General features: G+C 40.1%; 1 protein-coding gene and 1 long non-coding RNA gene across 2 annotated transcripts in view; one reads left to right on the forward strand and one right to left on the reverse strand.

The window, feature by feature from the left end:
* The window catches only part of LOC137991202 (golgin subfamily A member 4-like), a 30,237-nt gene extending 13,678 nt beyond the window's left edge, over positions 1-16,559 (reverse strand). Inside the window, exons 1-4 of the mRNA XM_068836316.1 lie at positions 10,474-16,559; positions 10,085-10,360; positions 8,629-8,823; positions 4,518-4,611 (exon numbers count right to left, since the gene is read on the reverse strand). Coding sequence (XP_068692417.1) covers positions 4,518-4,611; positions 8,629-8,823; positions 10,085-10,360; positions 10,474-15,915 — 6,007 coding nt within the window. The 5' untranslated portion in view covers positions 15,916-16,559. The remainder of the gene's footprint in view (positions 1-4,517; positions 4,612-8,628; positions 8,824-10,084; positions 10,361-10,473) is intronic.
* Positions 16,560-17,670: 1,111 nt separating this feature from the next.
* Positions 17,671-18,621, forward strand: LOC137992528 (uncharacterized). Its single transcript, XR_011121711.1, has 3 exons — positions 17,671-17,714; positions 17,807-17,846; positions 18,273-18,621. It is a non-coding gene; the product is annotated as an uncharacterized lncRNA (long non-coding RNA).
* The last annotated feature ends 223 nt before the right edge of the window (positions 18,622-18,844 follow it).

The following is an 18,844-nucleotide window of genomic DNA, read 5'->3' on the forward strand; positions in this document are numbered from 1 at the left end:
AGAGCAACTGTTCTCGAGGCGTTCTTTACAGTTATGTCCTTTTTGAAATAATTGAAATGAGCTGTGTTTTTAATGAAAGTTTCAAGATTCTAAAGACCTGCTTGTCGCGTTCTGTGTACTAAGCAGACTCGAATCGCCATTTTTATCTGATCGGTATGACCTGTATCCAAACGAACTCATTGGATAGCATCATTTTCCTGAAGTCTGAGTATTTGCAGTCGTAAATTTCATGAAAAAGCCAAAGGGAACTTTCTTCCTCCTTAAAGGTGTAGGAACCTAAATCTGGGTCCAGCCTTACAGCACATCGCACTAACGTTTTGCCAAGTAAGATTTGTTCCTTACTTCACTTAAATGTATACGTTACCTGCTGTTTCTCTTTCTTTAGAATTTGCTTTCTTGGGACTCCGAGACTTCCTTCGTCGATACAATTGCCACCAAGAAAATTATTGTTATTTTTTATGCAATATTTTCCTTTCTTGACCTACGGGTGGGCAAGTACCTTAAAATTGGCTGGCAGGTGGCAAACCTCGGGGAATTTTTATTGGCTGTCCATAAACCTGAGATGTTACATGCATATTTCAAGTAATTCCAATCAATGCGGGAGCCGTCTTTGATCAAGTTCGAAATTTTAAGTGATAAGTGATGAAAACTATCCAAACAGCCACTTACTGCCAAAAAGGGGCTACTATCTTTTCTCTTTAAAATCCGTTGCCATGAGACCGATGGCCTCATAAGTAAAACTCTCTCCAGCGACAAGGCAAGTTGTTTTGTATCAGTGGATACGTGTAAATTGAAAGAACCTGCCTTGACTGATTTTCCGTTTTTTTTCTTTTGAATTTTACTGGTATACGTGTTCAATTCGCGGAACCGTTGATTTCTGTACGGGGATGCTGTGTAATACTACCAGAGTTACGAGTTTTCATTGAGAAGTAATTGCTGCCGTTAATAGCATGTTTGAATGTAAATACGACAATGGGAACTTCAAAGTTAATGTGACTTATTTTATTTCCAACCTGAAGAACATTAATATACAGTGATGTGGCAAGGATTTGATCAATTATTATCAACAAAGTATCGCGTTTCTGATTGGTCAATGACCGTAATTGGCGAATGCATAAATAGGTTATGGAGTGCAATTCGAAAGTTGCTATGGAAACAAAGCGATCGAACGATTTTGTTGAGTAAATAATAAGAAAAAAATCGTATGAACTTGCTCGTGCATTTCGTGATTTACGGTCACTCGTGATGATTTGAAAGTTTCGAGAACTTTCAAAACATCACTCGTACCCATAAATCACGAAATTCACTCGCTTTCATACGATTTCCTATACTTATTTTTGTTTACATGTATGATATGATTTGATTGCAAACATCTAAAGTTGTTTAGTATCACCCAACTAGTGGACTAATGCAAATCCTGCATTTTGATTGGCTACGCTTCTAGAGGACTATTAGTAATAGTCCTCGAGTAACGAAAAGGGTGACGCTTTCTTTCGCTTTATTCCCAAATAAGTATCTCTTCAACTTGCATTATTTGCTAACTTTATTGCCTTTTTTATCCGACTGGTTGGTTGATACTTGAACAATTAGACCCTTCGCCCTCAAGGGCCACGGGTCGTAGACCCATTCGGCTTCGCCTCATGGGCTATTGACCTATAGCCCTTGCGGGCTACGGGTCTAATTGTTAAATATCAGTTAATTTAACTCGCTTATTGAAAGACTATTGGTATCGGGTACCATTTTATTAGTTAGTAAAATGAAATACATGCGATCTCTACGACATAGATGTCGTCGATATTTGTTTGTGTCCATGAATCGACCTAATCCGATCAATTAAAATGACTTAAATGCACACTGTCTGCCTCTAGAAATGCTCACTGAAGACTTCTTGACCTTGATGAATGCTTTCTCGAATAGACGTAATCATAACTGTAAACAGATCGGCAAAAGCGATCAAAGAAACGAAAAAAGAAACACAACAACTTGACTGTAAATCTCGAGTCTTCCGCTAAGAGAGGAAAAACAATAGAGATAGCCCATGCGAATTTCATGTGTTATAAGACAGCCGCTGATTAGCTAGACTTCGAGTGCTCGTGTAAGGGGATTCCGGATAGGCTGTTTCTTGATGCGAGCCAACTATGGCACCAAAAGTCTCGATTGTTTCAAGGCTATGACTGCTGTCTATCGGCAGCAACCATGTGAAACTGTTGATAAGTGGTTTGTTGTAGCAATGTCTTAATTTTGTATATATTGAACCCAAAATTCCAGAATGCAAGTTCTTTGCAGTTTCTCAGTATTAAGCATCCCGTTCTAAGCATATATTCTCATTAATTGTTGCATGTTTACAGATCCTTTTTTTCGTTTCCGAAAATTACCACGTCGCTGATTACTTTGGAAGCAATTTTTGAGCACACAAACAATGGTATAAATTTGTTTCCTCTTTATGCACCTATCAATGTTAAGCCCGGGCGAGTGGGGCGGGCTAGGGTTGGGGATTTTGACTTTTTCCCCAAAATAGTTCAAAGTTCCACTCCCTGGGAGAAACACAACGGTAAAAAATAGCAAGATTTCCCACCCTGGGGCAGGTGCGGATGGCCTCTTAATGCAAACTGGAATCGTTGAAAACATTGCTAAAGCAACAGCTTCAAGGAATAACAAGTTCTGTGTTCCGTTTTTCAGCTTCACATAATCAATCACAAATATTCTTATGACATTCTTCAAGTAGTCTCTGCCACATTTTCAGCCGGCTAAGGAATCTTGCGTAGCTTTTCAAAATCATGCAACCAAACATTGCGCAAAATCCTTAAGAGAGGGGCGGAAACCATTTTAAGAGGCAAATTAAAAAATGCAGTTGGGTGCCCAGGTTTTGACCAAAAGAAAGGATGTCAAATCCCTCGTATAAGCTGGGACAAGACTCTGATCAAGATTCTTTGCTTACAACAACAAAAGCCGCTACAAGGATGCATGGATGGCGTAGTGGTGAGAGCACTCGTCTCCCACCAATATGGCCTTAGTTCTATTCCCAGGCTTGTCGTCACGTTTGGGTTGAGTATGTTGGTTTTCTACTCTGCTATGAGAGGCTGTTCTCCGGGTACTCCGGTTTTCCCCTCTCCTCAAAAACCAACCTACGATTTGGTATGAGTTGACTACGGTGTCCCCAATTAGTCCCCTAGCCCTAAATACAGTTGACACTTACCGAAAAACAAAAGGTTACAAGATCACATCTGCTTCCCTTCTAACAGTAAACCATTGCCCGCTCGCCAGGGTTGAGTTGGCTCAATATTGGCAAATATTGCAGGAAAACATTTTTCTAATAGCAACTCAGATCGTTTTTTTTTTTCCGTTTCAAAGCAGCATAGACCATACTCCTCACCTTTTACCTTGAAAATCAAAGATTACAGTATCTGATAGAAAATCGTATTGCTGGAGTCAGACACAAATCGTAAACAGGGGCGACGATTTGTCAGACCAAGAGAAAAGTCAGACACAAATGAATTAAGAAACAGGGGCGACAGACTCGGCCACAGGAAGCAAACGCATAGTCTCAGTATCACCTTTTTCAAACAATCTTCAATCATTTTTAGAACATTTATTCACAGATAATAATAATCAGCGATCCGAATATAATAAGCGAGTTTTTTGTTCCTATTTTATGGTATTTCAAGGTACCGTAGAAAGGACCACATGGAAATGTTGCCTTAATTCTAGTCATTGAATGTTCCTGTTCCTGCTTTATTATCGTATTTTCAAGGCATTTTCCAAAATTATGTAAATTGCTTTTCAGTTGATAGCCTATCAAATAAACGTTGATGGAAATTACAAATAAAGGCTCTTTGTTGTTGCCCATCCTTTCATTGCATCTTTCACTTTCATTTACCTACCTAATTACATGTAAAATAATATGAAGACATCACAATGTGCGGCACATATTAATTGGAAAACACCTCAAATGCCATCTGTATTATCTTAGGCGGGGGCAGATGTAGTGAAAACTATTACTAGTTATAAAAGTAATTCCGGTTTCTTCCAAGTGTTTGGACCTCGAAAGAAAAAATCGTCGTCATGACATTCCACAAGACTTTTCGACCCCAAGGAAGACAATGGTGCAGTCAAACAGTCAATTGCACAGAAAATTGCTGGAAGCGGACTCGCCTGCTCACATCTAAGAGAATTGTATTTGAAGTTCGGAACAAAGGGATTGCTAACGATCCTCAGCATGCCTCCTACCCCGAGCAAAACCACAAAACCTCAAAACCTCGTGTCACTCGAACGAAGCGAATTCTCGAAGCGATCGCAAAACACTTCCAGCAAACCTTTCCAGAGAAGAATAGCTAGATCAATTTAGTTCCACTTGTTTGTAAGTTGCAACTGTATTTTTTCCACAATGTTCACCATCCAGCTGGAAAACGAGAACTGAATAATCATCATCAGCAAGTTACGAACGTACAGTACGTTCGGGTATCTGCAAGTAGGTATTCAATGGACACGAACGTCAGTCGGGCATGAAGGTACCTTACGTAACACGGTGTAAAATAGAATAGAATAGTGATCGATAAGCTTAAGACTGTGGCCGACATTAACCCCTATATTGTCAACTGGGTTATTGACTTTCTGAAAGATCGTAAACAAAGGGTGTGCGTTGATAACATCACAACTCCATACTTTTTACTATCATGGTTAATGATATAATTCCCACTTCTAAAAATATCTTGATGACTAAATATGCAGATGACGTTACGTGTAGCATACCCGTTGGGCCTAATGTCAATGACTATGCCTCTAGGGAGGTAGAAAATGTTAAAGTCTGGGCAGTGAAGAATTTATTGAAACTCAATTTGAGTAAAACCAAGGAACTTTTCATGAAAGGAAGAACAACCTTGCCCTCCCCTTATGAAATTTTCGATTTTAAATGTGTGTCGTATCTGAAGCTTCTTGGAGGGACATTTCAGGATTCTCCCACCAACTGGGATATGCACCTAGATGACTTGATGGACAGAGCTCTAAAGCGTATTTCATATCCTCAGAGTGTGCAAAAATAATGGTTATAGTATTTTCGACCTTCATTATCTTTTCAACTCTCTTAATATGTCACTCTTTACTTACTGTATCCGAGTTTGGAGTGTTTCTTTTTATATTAAGTATTTGAGTCAAAATTATAGGCTACAGAAAAGGGCATTGAGATTTGGGTACAATCATACAGTGTGTAACATCTATCAAACAGATTATCAAAGATAGGGATTTGAGCCTATGGAGTCGTATTGTGGATAATCCCTCGTATCCCAAGAAGGATCTTCTCCCCCCAAAGTTTGTTTGATGACCTCAATAAAGACCTTTATTATTATTATTATTATTATTATTATTATTATTATTATTATTATGGTCAAAATTCTGTAGGTCACAGGAACAAAGGAAGGGCGGGCTCAACTAAGAAGCAGCGGATAACACTTGCGCATGCGAACGGTCCGATCTTGCAACGGCTAGATTTTGGACCGTGCAAAAAGTTCGCGAGAGGCTTTTTCAAATGTCGCGAAGGAAATTACGTAAAAACAAGCCCGGTGACCCATTATTTTTACTGCAGAATTGGTTAGTTTGTACTGAAAGTAAACCGCAGGCGAAATTTAAAAAAAATTCTCCGGAGCAAACTTTTTGCCACTCAAATGTAACGATTTTTAGCAATGGGACAAAATCCGGTCCAGAGAATTTTTGTAAAATATCTTCAATTATACCCCTACGCTAGTAAGATGAGCTAAAATTTAAAAAATAGGGGTCACCGGGATCGTTCTTGTGCGATTCACGTTGAAAGCTCCAAGATCGGTCTCATTCACACTGATACACCGTTGCTATGGTGACTGTTGATGACGTCATATGGTCTTTTTTTTTTGTTCATTGATGTTTGAACCAGACATCGTCACTAGCAAATGGTAGAATCTTTGGTTGATTTGGTATTTAAATTCCTAAAATATAGACAGTGCTTAAAACCGTAAAAGACCACTGTGAGCCTCCTTAAACATTACTTGAACACACGTCCTCTAACCTACATCCTGCCTGTTCTTAGGGCCTGGCCGGTTGGCCAGGCTGGTTCGTTTTTCCGAGATCTCGCCTCACGTCTAAATCGTTCGCAAAAGTTTATATATGTTTATATGAGAGGGCGGGCTGTCCCGGTTTCCGAGATCTGGCCTCACCTCTAAATCCTTTGCAAAAGATGTGATTTGTTCATATGAGAGAGCGGGCTGGCTCAGTTGCCGAGCTCTTGGTTTTTCTATCCGGGATCTCGGTAAGCGCGCTGGACATTTTTGCCTTTTTTAACACTTCAGCCCGGTTACCAGGAGGGCAATAATACAATGCATTTTCGTGACAGAACTGACATTACCAAGTTTTTACCTTTTTTTTTCTTCCATGATGAAGCCCGGAATAGTTTCATTTGATATTTTCAACGTCAAGTCAAAATAACTTTGAGGTTGCTTAAACAAAGAAAATGGAGAAATTTTCGCCAGGCTTCTTCGTTAGATTTCACACCTGACCTCGGTTGGCCTCAAAATATGGACAACTTTTTCCACCGGATAAATCACTCTCCAGCGGATAAACATTAGCAAAACCAATTGAGTTATCCAGTGGATAGTGACTTATCCAGTGAATAGCGCTATCCACCCTTCAAACAACTGGGGCTTGAATGGCTGCATCAACACTTTTCATCTCGGAAACCGGGATTAAAATCGCCATATGAACAGAAACCCGTGGGGTTAACCGGGATCATGTGAAGAAGCCGCCGTAACTGTGTGAGCCAGTAACCGGGGCTTTCGAAAAATGAAGAGTCCTTGAGACTTGGATAACTGAAATTTTCTTAACCAATACATCGGTAACTTTGTATTTTTGTTACTATGGGGTGTAGTAGTACCCTGGATAGCCTTAGATATCTCCACCACCGTAACGCCTGCCGGGACTCCCTCTCTCGCAATGCCATGACTCCGAGGCTCTCGAGCTCAAGTCAAGTGGTCGTTGTTCAGTGTGAGGTGATCTCTGAGGAAAGGAAGAGAACATTCTTGAATAAGAAAAAAGAGTTTTCTTTTCTACAATCGTAGATTATAGCTGTAGTTATTGCTTATAAAGTTTCTTTCAATTGAGGAGATGAATGTGGATATCAGGCGCTACATTGATCTTGGCTTGATATGGCTTTTCTTTAACTCTTTTCTCTCTTATTTACTAGGCGTTTGTTTGTGTAATTCATGTCAATTTTATTTTTTGTGAGAGGCCAGTAATATTGTCGTAGTCTACTGAAGTGGCCCGCCTAGAATAGCGATGCTAACTGTTGGCCACCCTGGTCTTGTTTGTACATGATTTGTTTGTAAATAAGGTGAACTGAACTTAGGAGACAGCTTACGATTAACAACGGCATCGCTTTAGTAATCGCCACTAAAACAATGGCGTTTTAATATTATTTTTCCCTTTCTATGCAAATCTGTAGCGTGAAACAAATTAATCCAATTACTTTGTTTCACGCTACTCTTTGTTTTATGTTACCATTCGCTCAGAAGCAGGAAAATGCCTCTGAATACTAATGCATAGGTCTTCCCATGCAAAGAATGTTATGTTTCTGTGCAATTTCAAAGTTAAATTAAAGGGACATATGTTGTAGCTGGACAAATCTAAATCTGAGACCGGAGATCAATAAATAAATCCTTAATCTTTAGAAAGCCACTCTTTGTCTTTTCACTTGGTGCCTGCTAGGAGCAGAAAAAGGCGAATCTCTCGAGCCATTTTGGGAAAATGACGCATTTTCTTTGTAATGAAAGCTTGTCAAGCCGTTACCAGTGTTTGAATTTCGCGCGTGAGAGCCTAATGAACAATTGATGTTAATAAACTAATAATAGCTAAAGCAAAGTGCCAATGAAACAGTCAATATAATACATAGTTTGCAGATTTGTATCAGAGTTCCAAAATACCCAACAGTAGTTGTAATTTTTTATTCGAAAGTACTGCAACTCAACTTATCTAGTCAACGATAATACAATAATAGAAATTGCACACTTTATATCTCCAACAACAATGTCAACAAAAATATACAGAAATATACAATAATTAAGTTGAAAAAAATCAGTGCCATGTAAAAAATCGCCAAAGCGTTTTCAGACTTTTCAGTGTGAAACACGTAATGGGGAATCAAGCTCTCTTGCACACAAAAGTTGTTTCACTTGTAGAATTTTTGTTTTGCAAGATACGGCCATGGATTAAAAGTCAGATTGATCGTTGAATTGTGTACTTTGCAGACAACATATTTCCTTTGAAAATTAAATTAAATTCACATCTCAATGGTTACCAAACGAAAAACAAACTGCTCTACTCGCGGGCCGAAATCCGAAATTGACAACAGCGGCCGTTTTGAGCTCGTTTACTCAATATAGAATACGATGGTTCGAAAATAAATATTAAAGAACACTTAAAGCAAGTGTAAACAACACAATGGTCAGGGAAATGGGAAAAAATGTGTTTTCACTTACTTTCGACTTAAGATCATCAATAGTCGCGCGCGTCATGCAAGTTTGTCTAATGACATCACACATCAAAACAGGCGCTTTCATTGGTCCCTACTAAAATCTCCAGGGAACCTTACATTATACTACGTACACTTACATTACACTTTTCACAGCACACGATCGAGAATTTTTCTGCATGCTGCAATACTTCGGGCGGCATTAAAGCCAGCCTCGCAAGCCTTGCGTCTTCGCTCGGCTTGCTCATTGGCAAAAACTGAACAACGGATATCAGATTTCCAGGATTTTCATTGGCTCGCCAGACAGAGGCAATCAGTTCATAAACCTGCTGTTCCTAATATGGTCAAGGAACGCGTCAGCAATAAAGCGAACTCTGAAAACATTTTTGCAGCTCTGAGAAAAAATGGCCGACAAAAGCCGTTTTGGACCGGAATTGACCGAGGCAGAAATCGACGCTTTAGTCGACAATACTACCCCCAGGAACATCATGGAGTTTTTAATAAAACAATTATTCTACCCGAGCTTGCTGGATATAAAATGATTATAACCAACGAGGCGCGTAGCGCAGAGCTGGTTATTTATCACTTCATATCTAGCGCGCCCTCGTAGAATAATTGCTACATGTCCGGCCATTCTGCACGATGCTTAAGCTATACAGGGAAAATATCAACCTTGTCGGCGAATTTTGATTCTATTATTTTTTTAGTTTGACTGGGACGAACAAAAGCCTTAAAAACTTGACCATGTAACACGAGAGCAAATTACAAATGCACGTTTCCAAGTTTTCAGTTGAATGACTTTTGAACTTTAGTCTTGCAGAAGTTTGAATTTGGCAAACGTTATAATCTGTTTCAATCAATCAGTTGAATGAACCTCATAGAAAACAACTGGGTTTACTTCGGTGCAAAAACCTGTGAAACTTTTTCTTTGTTTTGTTAGCTCGTGGTAGGGTAAGGGTATTGTTTGATGTTTTTTTGCTCTTTTGTTTTCCTTTGTGTTACGTCATCCGTGAGTTTCACAGGTTTTTACACCGAGGATGAGCCAAACAATTTCACCTGTTTTGATTTTCTGTCTTTCCATTTTGCATGTATATCATGAACAAGTAATCACATGATTGAATATTTATCCCTACGGGCTTGTGCAAGTTTTGTTAGTCTCAGAAATGTACTCGTGCTTATTTATACCAGGAGCTTATCAAGGTGAGCCTCTACTTCCATACTTGGCCTATGAGTCAACCCTTTCTCGAGTAGATTTATTTATAGAACGCCTCTCTTGGGAGATTCAGCAAGCCAATCGTTGTATAAAAGCTGATCTCCCTTAGAGGATTCAGCACGCCCGTTGTTGTAAAACAAAGCTATCTTCGCGTCAAGGGAAATATGATACTTTTAGCGGGAAAAACCTGCTCCTAGAAGTCAGAGATAGATTGGCTGTTGTCCATCCCTTGTGATTAAAATCGTCCTGTTCTACTGGGAAATACTGAAGGCGTTGGCGGTGAAACACTTGGGAACTTTTTTTTTGTTTCCCGTTTTTGCCTTTGAAAAGGAAGTATTGAGTGGAAACTAGGCTGGCCTTACAGAAATTCCCAAAGCACTTACTCTTTGTCGATCTCTAGCCGGTTGCATCGCTGAGATCATGTTCATTCTGGTCTGCCACTCCCTCCTCTCTTTTTCAAACTGCTCTTCCATTTGCTCCCGTTCCTTTTCAAAGTCCGCTTTTACTCGGATTTTTTCTTGACGCGCTTTTGCTTTCATGTTAGAAAGGTCGTCATGAAGCTTTTCAATCTCTGTATGCAAGTCTCTCATTTTACTTTCGTGGTATTCCTTTTCTCTTTTCATTTTCTCTTGGTGTTCACTACTTAATTTGGTCAGAACCTGAAAACGTAAGAATGCTAAAATTATTCATCTCTCTGAATCAGACCGGCGCTTTGCAAGATTGGGTTCACTTTCCTAAGCATAATTTACCAACATCATGTTGAAAATACTACCTGTGGGTTGTTATCCAACAGAGGTGCGACGTTGGCTTTTGCGTGGCTTTCTCGCTGGGCCATTTGGTTTTGCAATTGCTTTCTGTGCTCTTGCAAGCGTCCTATCTCATGGCGTAGGCCTTGAAGTGTGCTTTCAATATTTTCTTTTTCCTTCTGTAGTTTCCTTTTGTATTCGTCTTCTAAAGCTGCTCGTATTTCTTTTTTGCTTTCCGCAAGAGAGTTCAGCTCAGAAATAGCATCAGCCAAACGTCCTTCCATGTCTGCTTTTTGTGCTTTAAAGTTAACCTTCATTTGCTTGATCCTAGTTTCGTACGTCTCTTGAAGGTCTTCTCTAAAGACCTCTGATTTACTGAGTTCGTTTTTCAACTTTTCTGACCATTCTTCTTCGATTTGATTGATCGTGTCAAGCTTGCATCTCTCCCACGCCTCAGTCATCTCTTTCTTTTCGTTTTCAAAGGTCTCTTCCATTTCTGCTTTGTGTTTCTTTTGTTTCTTTTTCAGATCTTTTGCCTCTTGTTTAGCTTTTTCTAGCTCTTTTGAAAGGGCTTGAATCGTTGCTTCTAGTACCTGCTTTTCTCTTTCGAATTTCCTTTGGTTCTCGTTCTTTTCATTCTGCATCACTTTGACCTTTTCTCTCATTTGCGCTTCTAACCGCTGTATTATTTCCTTTTGTTTCAGCACTTGTTCCGAACGATCTGCTTCAATCTTAGTCTGGAGCTCAGTACTCTTTGAAGACAAATTGTTCGAGAAGTCCTGTTTCAATCTTTCCTCATATTCTCGTCTTTCCCTCTTGAATCTATTTTCTATTTCTTCATTTTCAGTTTCATATTTCCTTCTTTGATCCTGAAGCAGTCCCTCATAGTAATGCTTGCCTTCTGCAATGATTCCTTTGTAGTGATCTGTCAATGTCTCCTCGAGCTTCTGTTTCTCTTGCTTGTAATTATCGCACAAAATACTCTTCTCCTCTTCGTGGCTTCGCGTAAGTTGCTCCAACTTTTGCTTAAGCCTCTGCCTTTGGCCATCAAGAGTTCGTATCTTCTCGTTCTTTTTAGCAATAACGCTATTTCTTTCCTCCTCGCCCATTTCGCTGTTCACGTCTTCCATTTTCTCGTTGTCTGGGCTTCCGAAACTGAGTTCTATGGTCTCTTGAGCGATTTCCCGTTCAAGAGGTGATCTTCCACCGCTTTCTATCCCTTGAATTCGTTCTTTCAACGTTTCACGTTCCTTGTCGAATTTGGACTTCATCTCGTTCTTCTGGCGTTGAAAACCATCCGCCATTTTTCTCTTCTCTTCTTCACCTTTCTGCAGATCCTCCTCGTAACGGTTCACAGTTTTCCGCAGCATTTGTTCCCACTCTTCTGTTACCCTTCTCACTGTCCCTGCATTGTTGTTCAATTCATCTTGCAGTTGGCGATGCCTCTCCCTTTCATTTGCCAGTTCCGTGTTGTGTTTCTCTACAAGATTCCTCATGTCGTTTACAAAGTTTTCCTCTGCCGTCCGCTTGGCTTCTTTCACAGTTTGGATGTCCGCGTTTAATTCATGTATTAAATTTTCTAGGTCCTTGCTTTTTACTTTTTGATCCTCTAGCAGTTTCTCTTTCTCATTCACTGCAATTTTCTTTTCCTGTTCCAACGTGGATGCCAGCTTTAATCTTTCCTCGGTGGACTCCGTTTCCATGGTTTTGATCTTCTTGGTCAAGCGACTTACCTCTTCTAAGAGGTCCTCATTGTTCCGTTCCACTTTACTCAACTTCTTTAAGATTTCTTCCATTTCCTCAGTCAAATCCTCTTGTTTTCTTTGCAATTCGATTTTCTTTTTGACGTTTCGTGAAATTTCCTCTTGAAGCTCTTCGTTTTTTCCCTCAAGCTCTCTCAGCCTGCTAACGTCTCTTCCAACTGTTTCCATCCTTTCCCTTAAATGGATGTTTTCTTCCTCACTTTCCTTGTTTCTTCGTTTCAGGTTTCCGTTTAATCTTGCCAATTCTACGAGCTTCCTCTTGAGTTTGGGTAAATCTCTCGTGTTGTCTTCAACGCCTGAGTTAGCATTCCATGACCCATTATCTGCATTGTTGTTAAAGGTCATAACCGTATCGTCTTTCCCCTGGTCTTCGAGTCTTTCATCTGGGAATGACTTCTCAACTATGCCTTGCTCAATGTCGAACATCGGGCTCTCAAATGCTCCATCCTCTGTCGTGTTTTCCACATACGGGACGATGGTCTCCATAGGGATCTCCACCATTCTTTTCAACTGCTCATTCTTCCTCTTCTCTACATCCAGCTCAGATATTAGACTTCGGTGCTCATTTTTATGTCCATCAATCAATTTCATTTTTTCATTTTCCAACTCAGACCTTAGTTTCTCCTTCTCCTGCCGATGGTTTTCGTCTTCTTCAAGCATTTTACTTTTTAACTGCATGAGGTCCTGAAGAAGTGCCTCTACGTTTCTTCCAAGCTTCGCTTTCTCTTCAGCTTCCTGACGTAAGCGTTCCTCTGCTTCAAATTTATTGCGACGATTATTTTCTTCATTTTCCATTCCTTGTTTTTGGAGTTTTTTCATTCGGTCCTTCATGTTTTGGATTTCGCTATGAAACCTTTCGTTGCACTTTTTTAAGTTTACAATGACAGTTTCCAGTTTCATTTTATTGGCAGTCTCTTCCTCTAATTTGCTTTCGAGCTTTCTAACTTTCTCAGTAAATTTAGCTTTGGACTCCATCATCTTAATATCGCTTTGTCTTAGAACTTTTCCTTTCTCTATGTTTTTAATTTCAGCCTTTCTCAGGTTCTCCTTAAGAATTTCAATTTCCTCTTCTAAATCAAATTTGGTCTCTTCTAGCAAGCGTTCTTGTTCCTTTATTAACCTTTCTTTTTCTCTCACTGTTGTCTCCAGTTTAAGTTTCTCATTCTCAATCCTAATGTATTCACCTTTGGGAACGTATCTGTCTAAATTGTCAACAAACTCGCTGAAACAATCATTTCCTGGAGACTCTTGCAGGTGGTCAATTATTTCACTTAATTTCTCATTTTCCCGTGCCAGCATAGCAATATCGATGGCAAAGCCTTTCCGCCCCTCGAGGCTTCTGTCTTCGTTAGCTACAAATGGATCCGTTGTATCTTTTGTATCGCCAAAGCTCTTGTTAAGATCGCTTGCGTTTTTTCCCTTTTCTCGAGGGCTAGCACGTCTTAGTCGTTGATTTTCTTGTTTCAAATTGTGTATTTCCTTCTCAAATTGAGCAGCCTTTATAGAAAATCTCTCTTCTAAGAAATCTCTGTCCATTTTGTCCTGTCTATTTTTTCGTTCAGCTGCAGCCTTTTCCCTTTCCAGTTGCCGCAATTTTGCCTGCGACTCCCTCTTCTCTCTCATTAACTCGTTCAGTCTTTCAGCGTTCAAGTCACTGTCTGCTGTCAATTGACTTCTTAATAGTTTGCCATTGACGCTATTTTCACATGGATTGTGATAAAAATTGTCTATCTCATCTGACGTTTCGCTGACCGTGTCAGTAAACACTTCAGGGTTATCGTTGCGAAGCTGCATCATAGCTTCGCGCAAAGTGCTGTTCTGTTGTAAAAGAGTGTTCATGTCTTGGCTGTCATCAGAGAATATTGAAGATAAGTCATCATCGGAGCAAAAACCGCCAGGAATGCTTTCATCGCCAGCTACTAATGGTAAGTCATTCTCAAAATATGATCCTCCGTCAGTATCGTTTAGCTTCTTACGGTGTTCCACTACCAACGAAGCGTCTCCTTTGGCGTGTACCGGAGAATCATACAATTGCAGCTCCTTCAGTTGAGATTGCTGCTCAGGATCTTGCAGTCTGACATTATCATCTCCCTGATCTAGACAGCCTTCAGTGTTAGTATTGGCTTCTCCGACCTCTGAATCGTTATGTAAAGCCCCTTCTGTCTCAGAGAATACAGTATAGTCTTCATTGTAAGCTTCTGAGTGGACGTTATTGTTTTCAAATAGCGCTGCTTCCTCTAGACGGTCCATTGTCCTTTCGTTCAGGTCGAAGTTGCTTCCATTTCTTGGTGTTAAGGTTCCAATGTCGGATAGTTGTGAATAATCCTCTGCGCTTTCGCTATTCTTATCGGCCTCTCCCTTTTCGTTTTTATCAACAACGTCAATTTTCTCCCCGTCTTCCTCGGTGATTTGGTTGAAATCAGGTAGCATTGCGTCCTTTCGGAATCTTTGTGCCCTTTCATTATAGTTTGATTGTATTTCATCTTTTAGTGCTACGGTTTTACAGGGGGATGTTTGGCAATTCTCAGCTACAGTTCCACTATCATCATCATTACTGTCTCCTTCGTTTTCCTTGAACTGAGGCTCCATGTCTTTCTTTGTGGCTTCTTCATAATCACTACTAATCTGCCTTTGAGGCCCTTTTAAATTTTCATCGATGGAAAGAGATATTTCGTCTGTCTCAGAAAAAGCATCGTCTATGCCAGACGTGCAGCTACCATCGTTTTTCGATGATAAGTCGGCATCGTCCTTGCAACTCGTCATGTTGTCTTTCAAGCATGCGGTTTTCTCGTGATCAGAACTTGCCGACATCTCTTCCGTTATCGATCCAACCCATTCATAAAGCGCTTGTCCGAGAGGTTCCTCAACTATGCCTTGTTCTATAGGTTCCTCCTGTTCCTCCTCTTTCTGTTCTTGTGCTTTGTTTTTGTTGCCTTCCAATCTTTCTTCAACATTATTCTCCACAACCGAACCATCCTCTTCCTCGTTGAAAGATATTGTTTCGTCTGTCTCAGAAAAAGCATCGTCTACTCCAGACGTGCAGCCACCATCGTTTTTCGATAAGTCGGCATCGTCCTTGCAACCCGTGATGTTGTCTCTCAAGCATGCGGTTTTCTCGTGATCAGAACGTGCTGACATCTCTTCCGTTATCGATCCAACCCATTCATAAAGCCCTTGTCCTTGAGGTTCCTCAACTATGCCTTGTTCTATAGGTTCCTCCTGTTCCTCCTCTTTCTGTTCTTGTGCTTTGTTTTTGTTGCCTTCCAATCTTTCCTCAACATTATTTTCCACAACCGAACCATCCTCTTCCTCGTTGAAAGATATTGTTTCGTCTGTCTCAGAAAAAGCATCGTCTATTCCAGACGTGCAGCCACCATCGTTTTTCCATGATAAGTCGACATCGTCCTTGCAACCCGTGATGTTGTCTCTCAAGCATGCGGTTTTCTCGTGATCAGTACTTGCTGACATCTCTTCCGTTATCGATCCAACCCATTCATAAAGCGCGTGTTCTAGAGGTTCCTCAACTATGCCTTGTTCTATAGGTTCCTCCTCTTTCTGTTCTTGTTCTCTGTGTTTGTGACCTTCCAATCTTTCCTCAAAATTATCTTCCACAACCGAACCATCCTCTTCCTCGTTGAAAGATATTGTTTCGTCTTTGTTAATCTTATTAAAGCGTAAGGTATCCTCGAGCTCCTGGTCTTCCATGGTTTCCACCTCAATTTTTCATTTGTTTTCTTAGATGAAATAAATGGTCTTAACTCGACAAGAATTCCCAGTAAAAAATAACCTAAACCTTTCGATAGTTCTACCAACTTATTGGTATGACTTTTTATTGAAGTCGCAGCTACGCTTCGGCTGGCTTGACTGACACAGTCTGTGAATTGTCCAGTGGTGGAAACGTTAAATGTGTAATAAGTGGCAATGTGACACCGGTCACGAAGTCGTCTTTTGGTAAAAATTCTACTTTACTTTGGCATTGCCTCGTTTTCTTCACCTCCAAATATGCAATTTTTTCCTTCAAGCCGTGCCAGACGCTTGAAAGTTCTTCCCGGACCTTTGTTTTGGCTTTCAAAATAAATAAATGAGGCTCCAAATAATCCACACGACAACTTCAAACGGACCGTGATATTTTCAAGTTTGGGAAAAGGCCCAGTATTTGCGGTTCATCATCGCAAAGCACACACGCAGAAGAAAGGCAATCCCCTGTGCCACACACATCAAGTGCCATTGCTTGAAAATCCTCCATACGAAATCCGTTGTCACGTTAACATTTGAGCAATTTTAATTCAACATTCACCGACGGGAAGTTTGTTTTAAAATACGCAGTATGCCTTGAAACAGCACCAGACATCTACTTTACATAATTTTTGATGTTTACTTGAAGCCAAATTCTTTGAAAACCTCACAGCCAATGTTTATCATTTGCATCCCTAAATGTGACCACACGCCACCTGCTGCTGTCCCTGAGAAGATATTTTGAAAGAAAACCAGTTTAAATTAAATTAGAGAGTTGGAAAAGGGTAAAATAGTATCAATTGCCAGCTCTGTTGCGTTGATTTAAAAAATATAGAGAATATCAGTTATTTTTTTGTCTGTGACATAGCGTTTGGCTCTTATAGTTACAAGTCTGCTTTTCAAATGGGTATATATATATATACGAAATCCTGGCTTGATTCTACTGAAGCACGATGTATATAACAACGTAAGACGTCCGAAGGAACTGTTGGCATTCCAAGGATGAACTGCAACAACCTGCTGTCTACTAATACCGTCTTAGCATGAAGCAAATAGTCAGCATTATTTCTGCTGAAATCTGCGTAGAGGTTTGCGCTTGATTTTACAATATGCGATTATTAAAACCCTTCAGCATTAAAAGCCTCACAGCGGAAGCATCGTAGCCTTAGGGAACATCCGCAAAAAAAGAGAACATAACTGTAAAACCACAAAACATACAGTTTACATTGAAAAAGTTTGGATCGGAAAAAAATAAATGAATCGGTCAGTATAAAATGAAGACTGCAGACTGCAGACTGGGTCTAAAATGCAGACTGCAGTACTAAATAGGCCTCGGCCCAGGCCTCAGTGTGCATTTTAGACCCAGTCTGCAGTCTGCAGTGTGCATTTTATACTGACCGATAAATGAATTTCAAAAACGCTTGTTTTGGTTTTCAAATTCCCTGGGCGCCGCCATCTTGAATAATTGTGACGCGTCATGGTTGCCCTATAAGGGACTTTAAGATCGGTCTTCAACGAGAACGCCACAAAACAACAATATCATTGGTTAAAAGAGGAAAAATAATCGTGCTGCACATGCGGCACGCATTTTCGCATATATTCGTGCGGTACTCTGCACAACAACGACGTGAAACAACCAAATTTGAGGTTTTGACGACAACGCGTGCATACAATTGTGAATCGTTCATTCTCTTTTTTACTTGGAAACCGCTCGTGCCAAATTTACCCACATTGTACGCCGTGAACAAGATGGACTAATCGCAAAAAACGTAAGTCGCTGTCGTAGATCTTAAAGTCCCTATTGTTTGAAAACAAAAGCTCTTTGTGTAAAAACAATATTGGCCACCATTATATGTCACAGTTATTCAAGATGGCGGCTCCTGGGAACTTTGAAAGTGAAAGTAAGTGATTCTGAAATTCCTTTTTTTTTCGATACAAACACGTTGTTTCAAGTATAATTTTGTTGGGTTTAAAATTATTCATTTGTCGGAGTGCAGGTTCCCTTTATTTAAACAAGTAGTATGGAAAATAGACTGGAGGGTTTGGCCAAACATACATAACATTAACTTCGAAATAGCTTTCTTTCTTGAAGGTTTGCCACGGGGAGGGAATTTTTCCCAAAGCTCCATCGAATGCTCAGCGTTAATAATCCTTGCTTGTAATCGTTGATTCTTCAAGAAAAGCTGCTTATGTTCGTCTTCTTTTTGTTAGTATTATTATCATTATCATTATCATTATTGTTGTTGTTCTGATTGTTATTATTATGAGCAATAGTAGTAGTAGTAGTATTTTACCTAGTATTATTATAATTATTTCACTTTTTTCAGATCATACCGAGTTTTCAAGAAAAAGTGGCGCTGATGAGATTTAAAGGTTGCTCAGTTTCAACACTTTCAAGACAATGTACTATTAGAAGGAATGACTCTACAACATTGTATCACATAACAGCAATGTCATGATAGCGGAGCTCCGCACGCGCGCGGAGCACCATAGTTTAGAAAATATGGTAACCGATCGATGCGAGAAATTTTGGTTTTATAGCCATCACGTCATCGACCGTCCGTACATACGTACGTCCACCCCTCCATTTATGCCAATGTGAACAGTATCATGCTAGTTTACAGCATAGATCTTTGATATTGGACATCCATGTTTTGATCAATTGACACCTATCAAGACAAGGTATCCGCTGACCAGTATCACGTGACCATATCGCGGGCTAAAGCTTGGCGCTCACCGAGGTCAGCTGTATTTTTGGAGTTGACCGCTGACCAGGTCCTGGTTTTCGATTGGATTGCAGGCGCAACCCAGGTTAACTCACCTAAACATAAGGAGGCTTCATTTTTCGCGTGCCTTCTGTGGCTCGAGACGGCTACACGGCCATACTACGTCAACTATA

Source organism: Montipora foliosa, chromosome 2, assembly GCF_036669935.1.
Source record: "Montipora foliosa isolate CH-2021 chromosome 2, ASM3666993v2, whole genome shotgun sequence".
NCBI classification, from domain to species: domain Eukaryota; kingdom Metazoa; phylum Cnidaria; class Anthozoa; order Scleractinia; family Acroporidae; genus Montipora; species Montipora foliosa.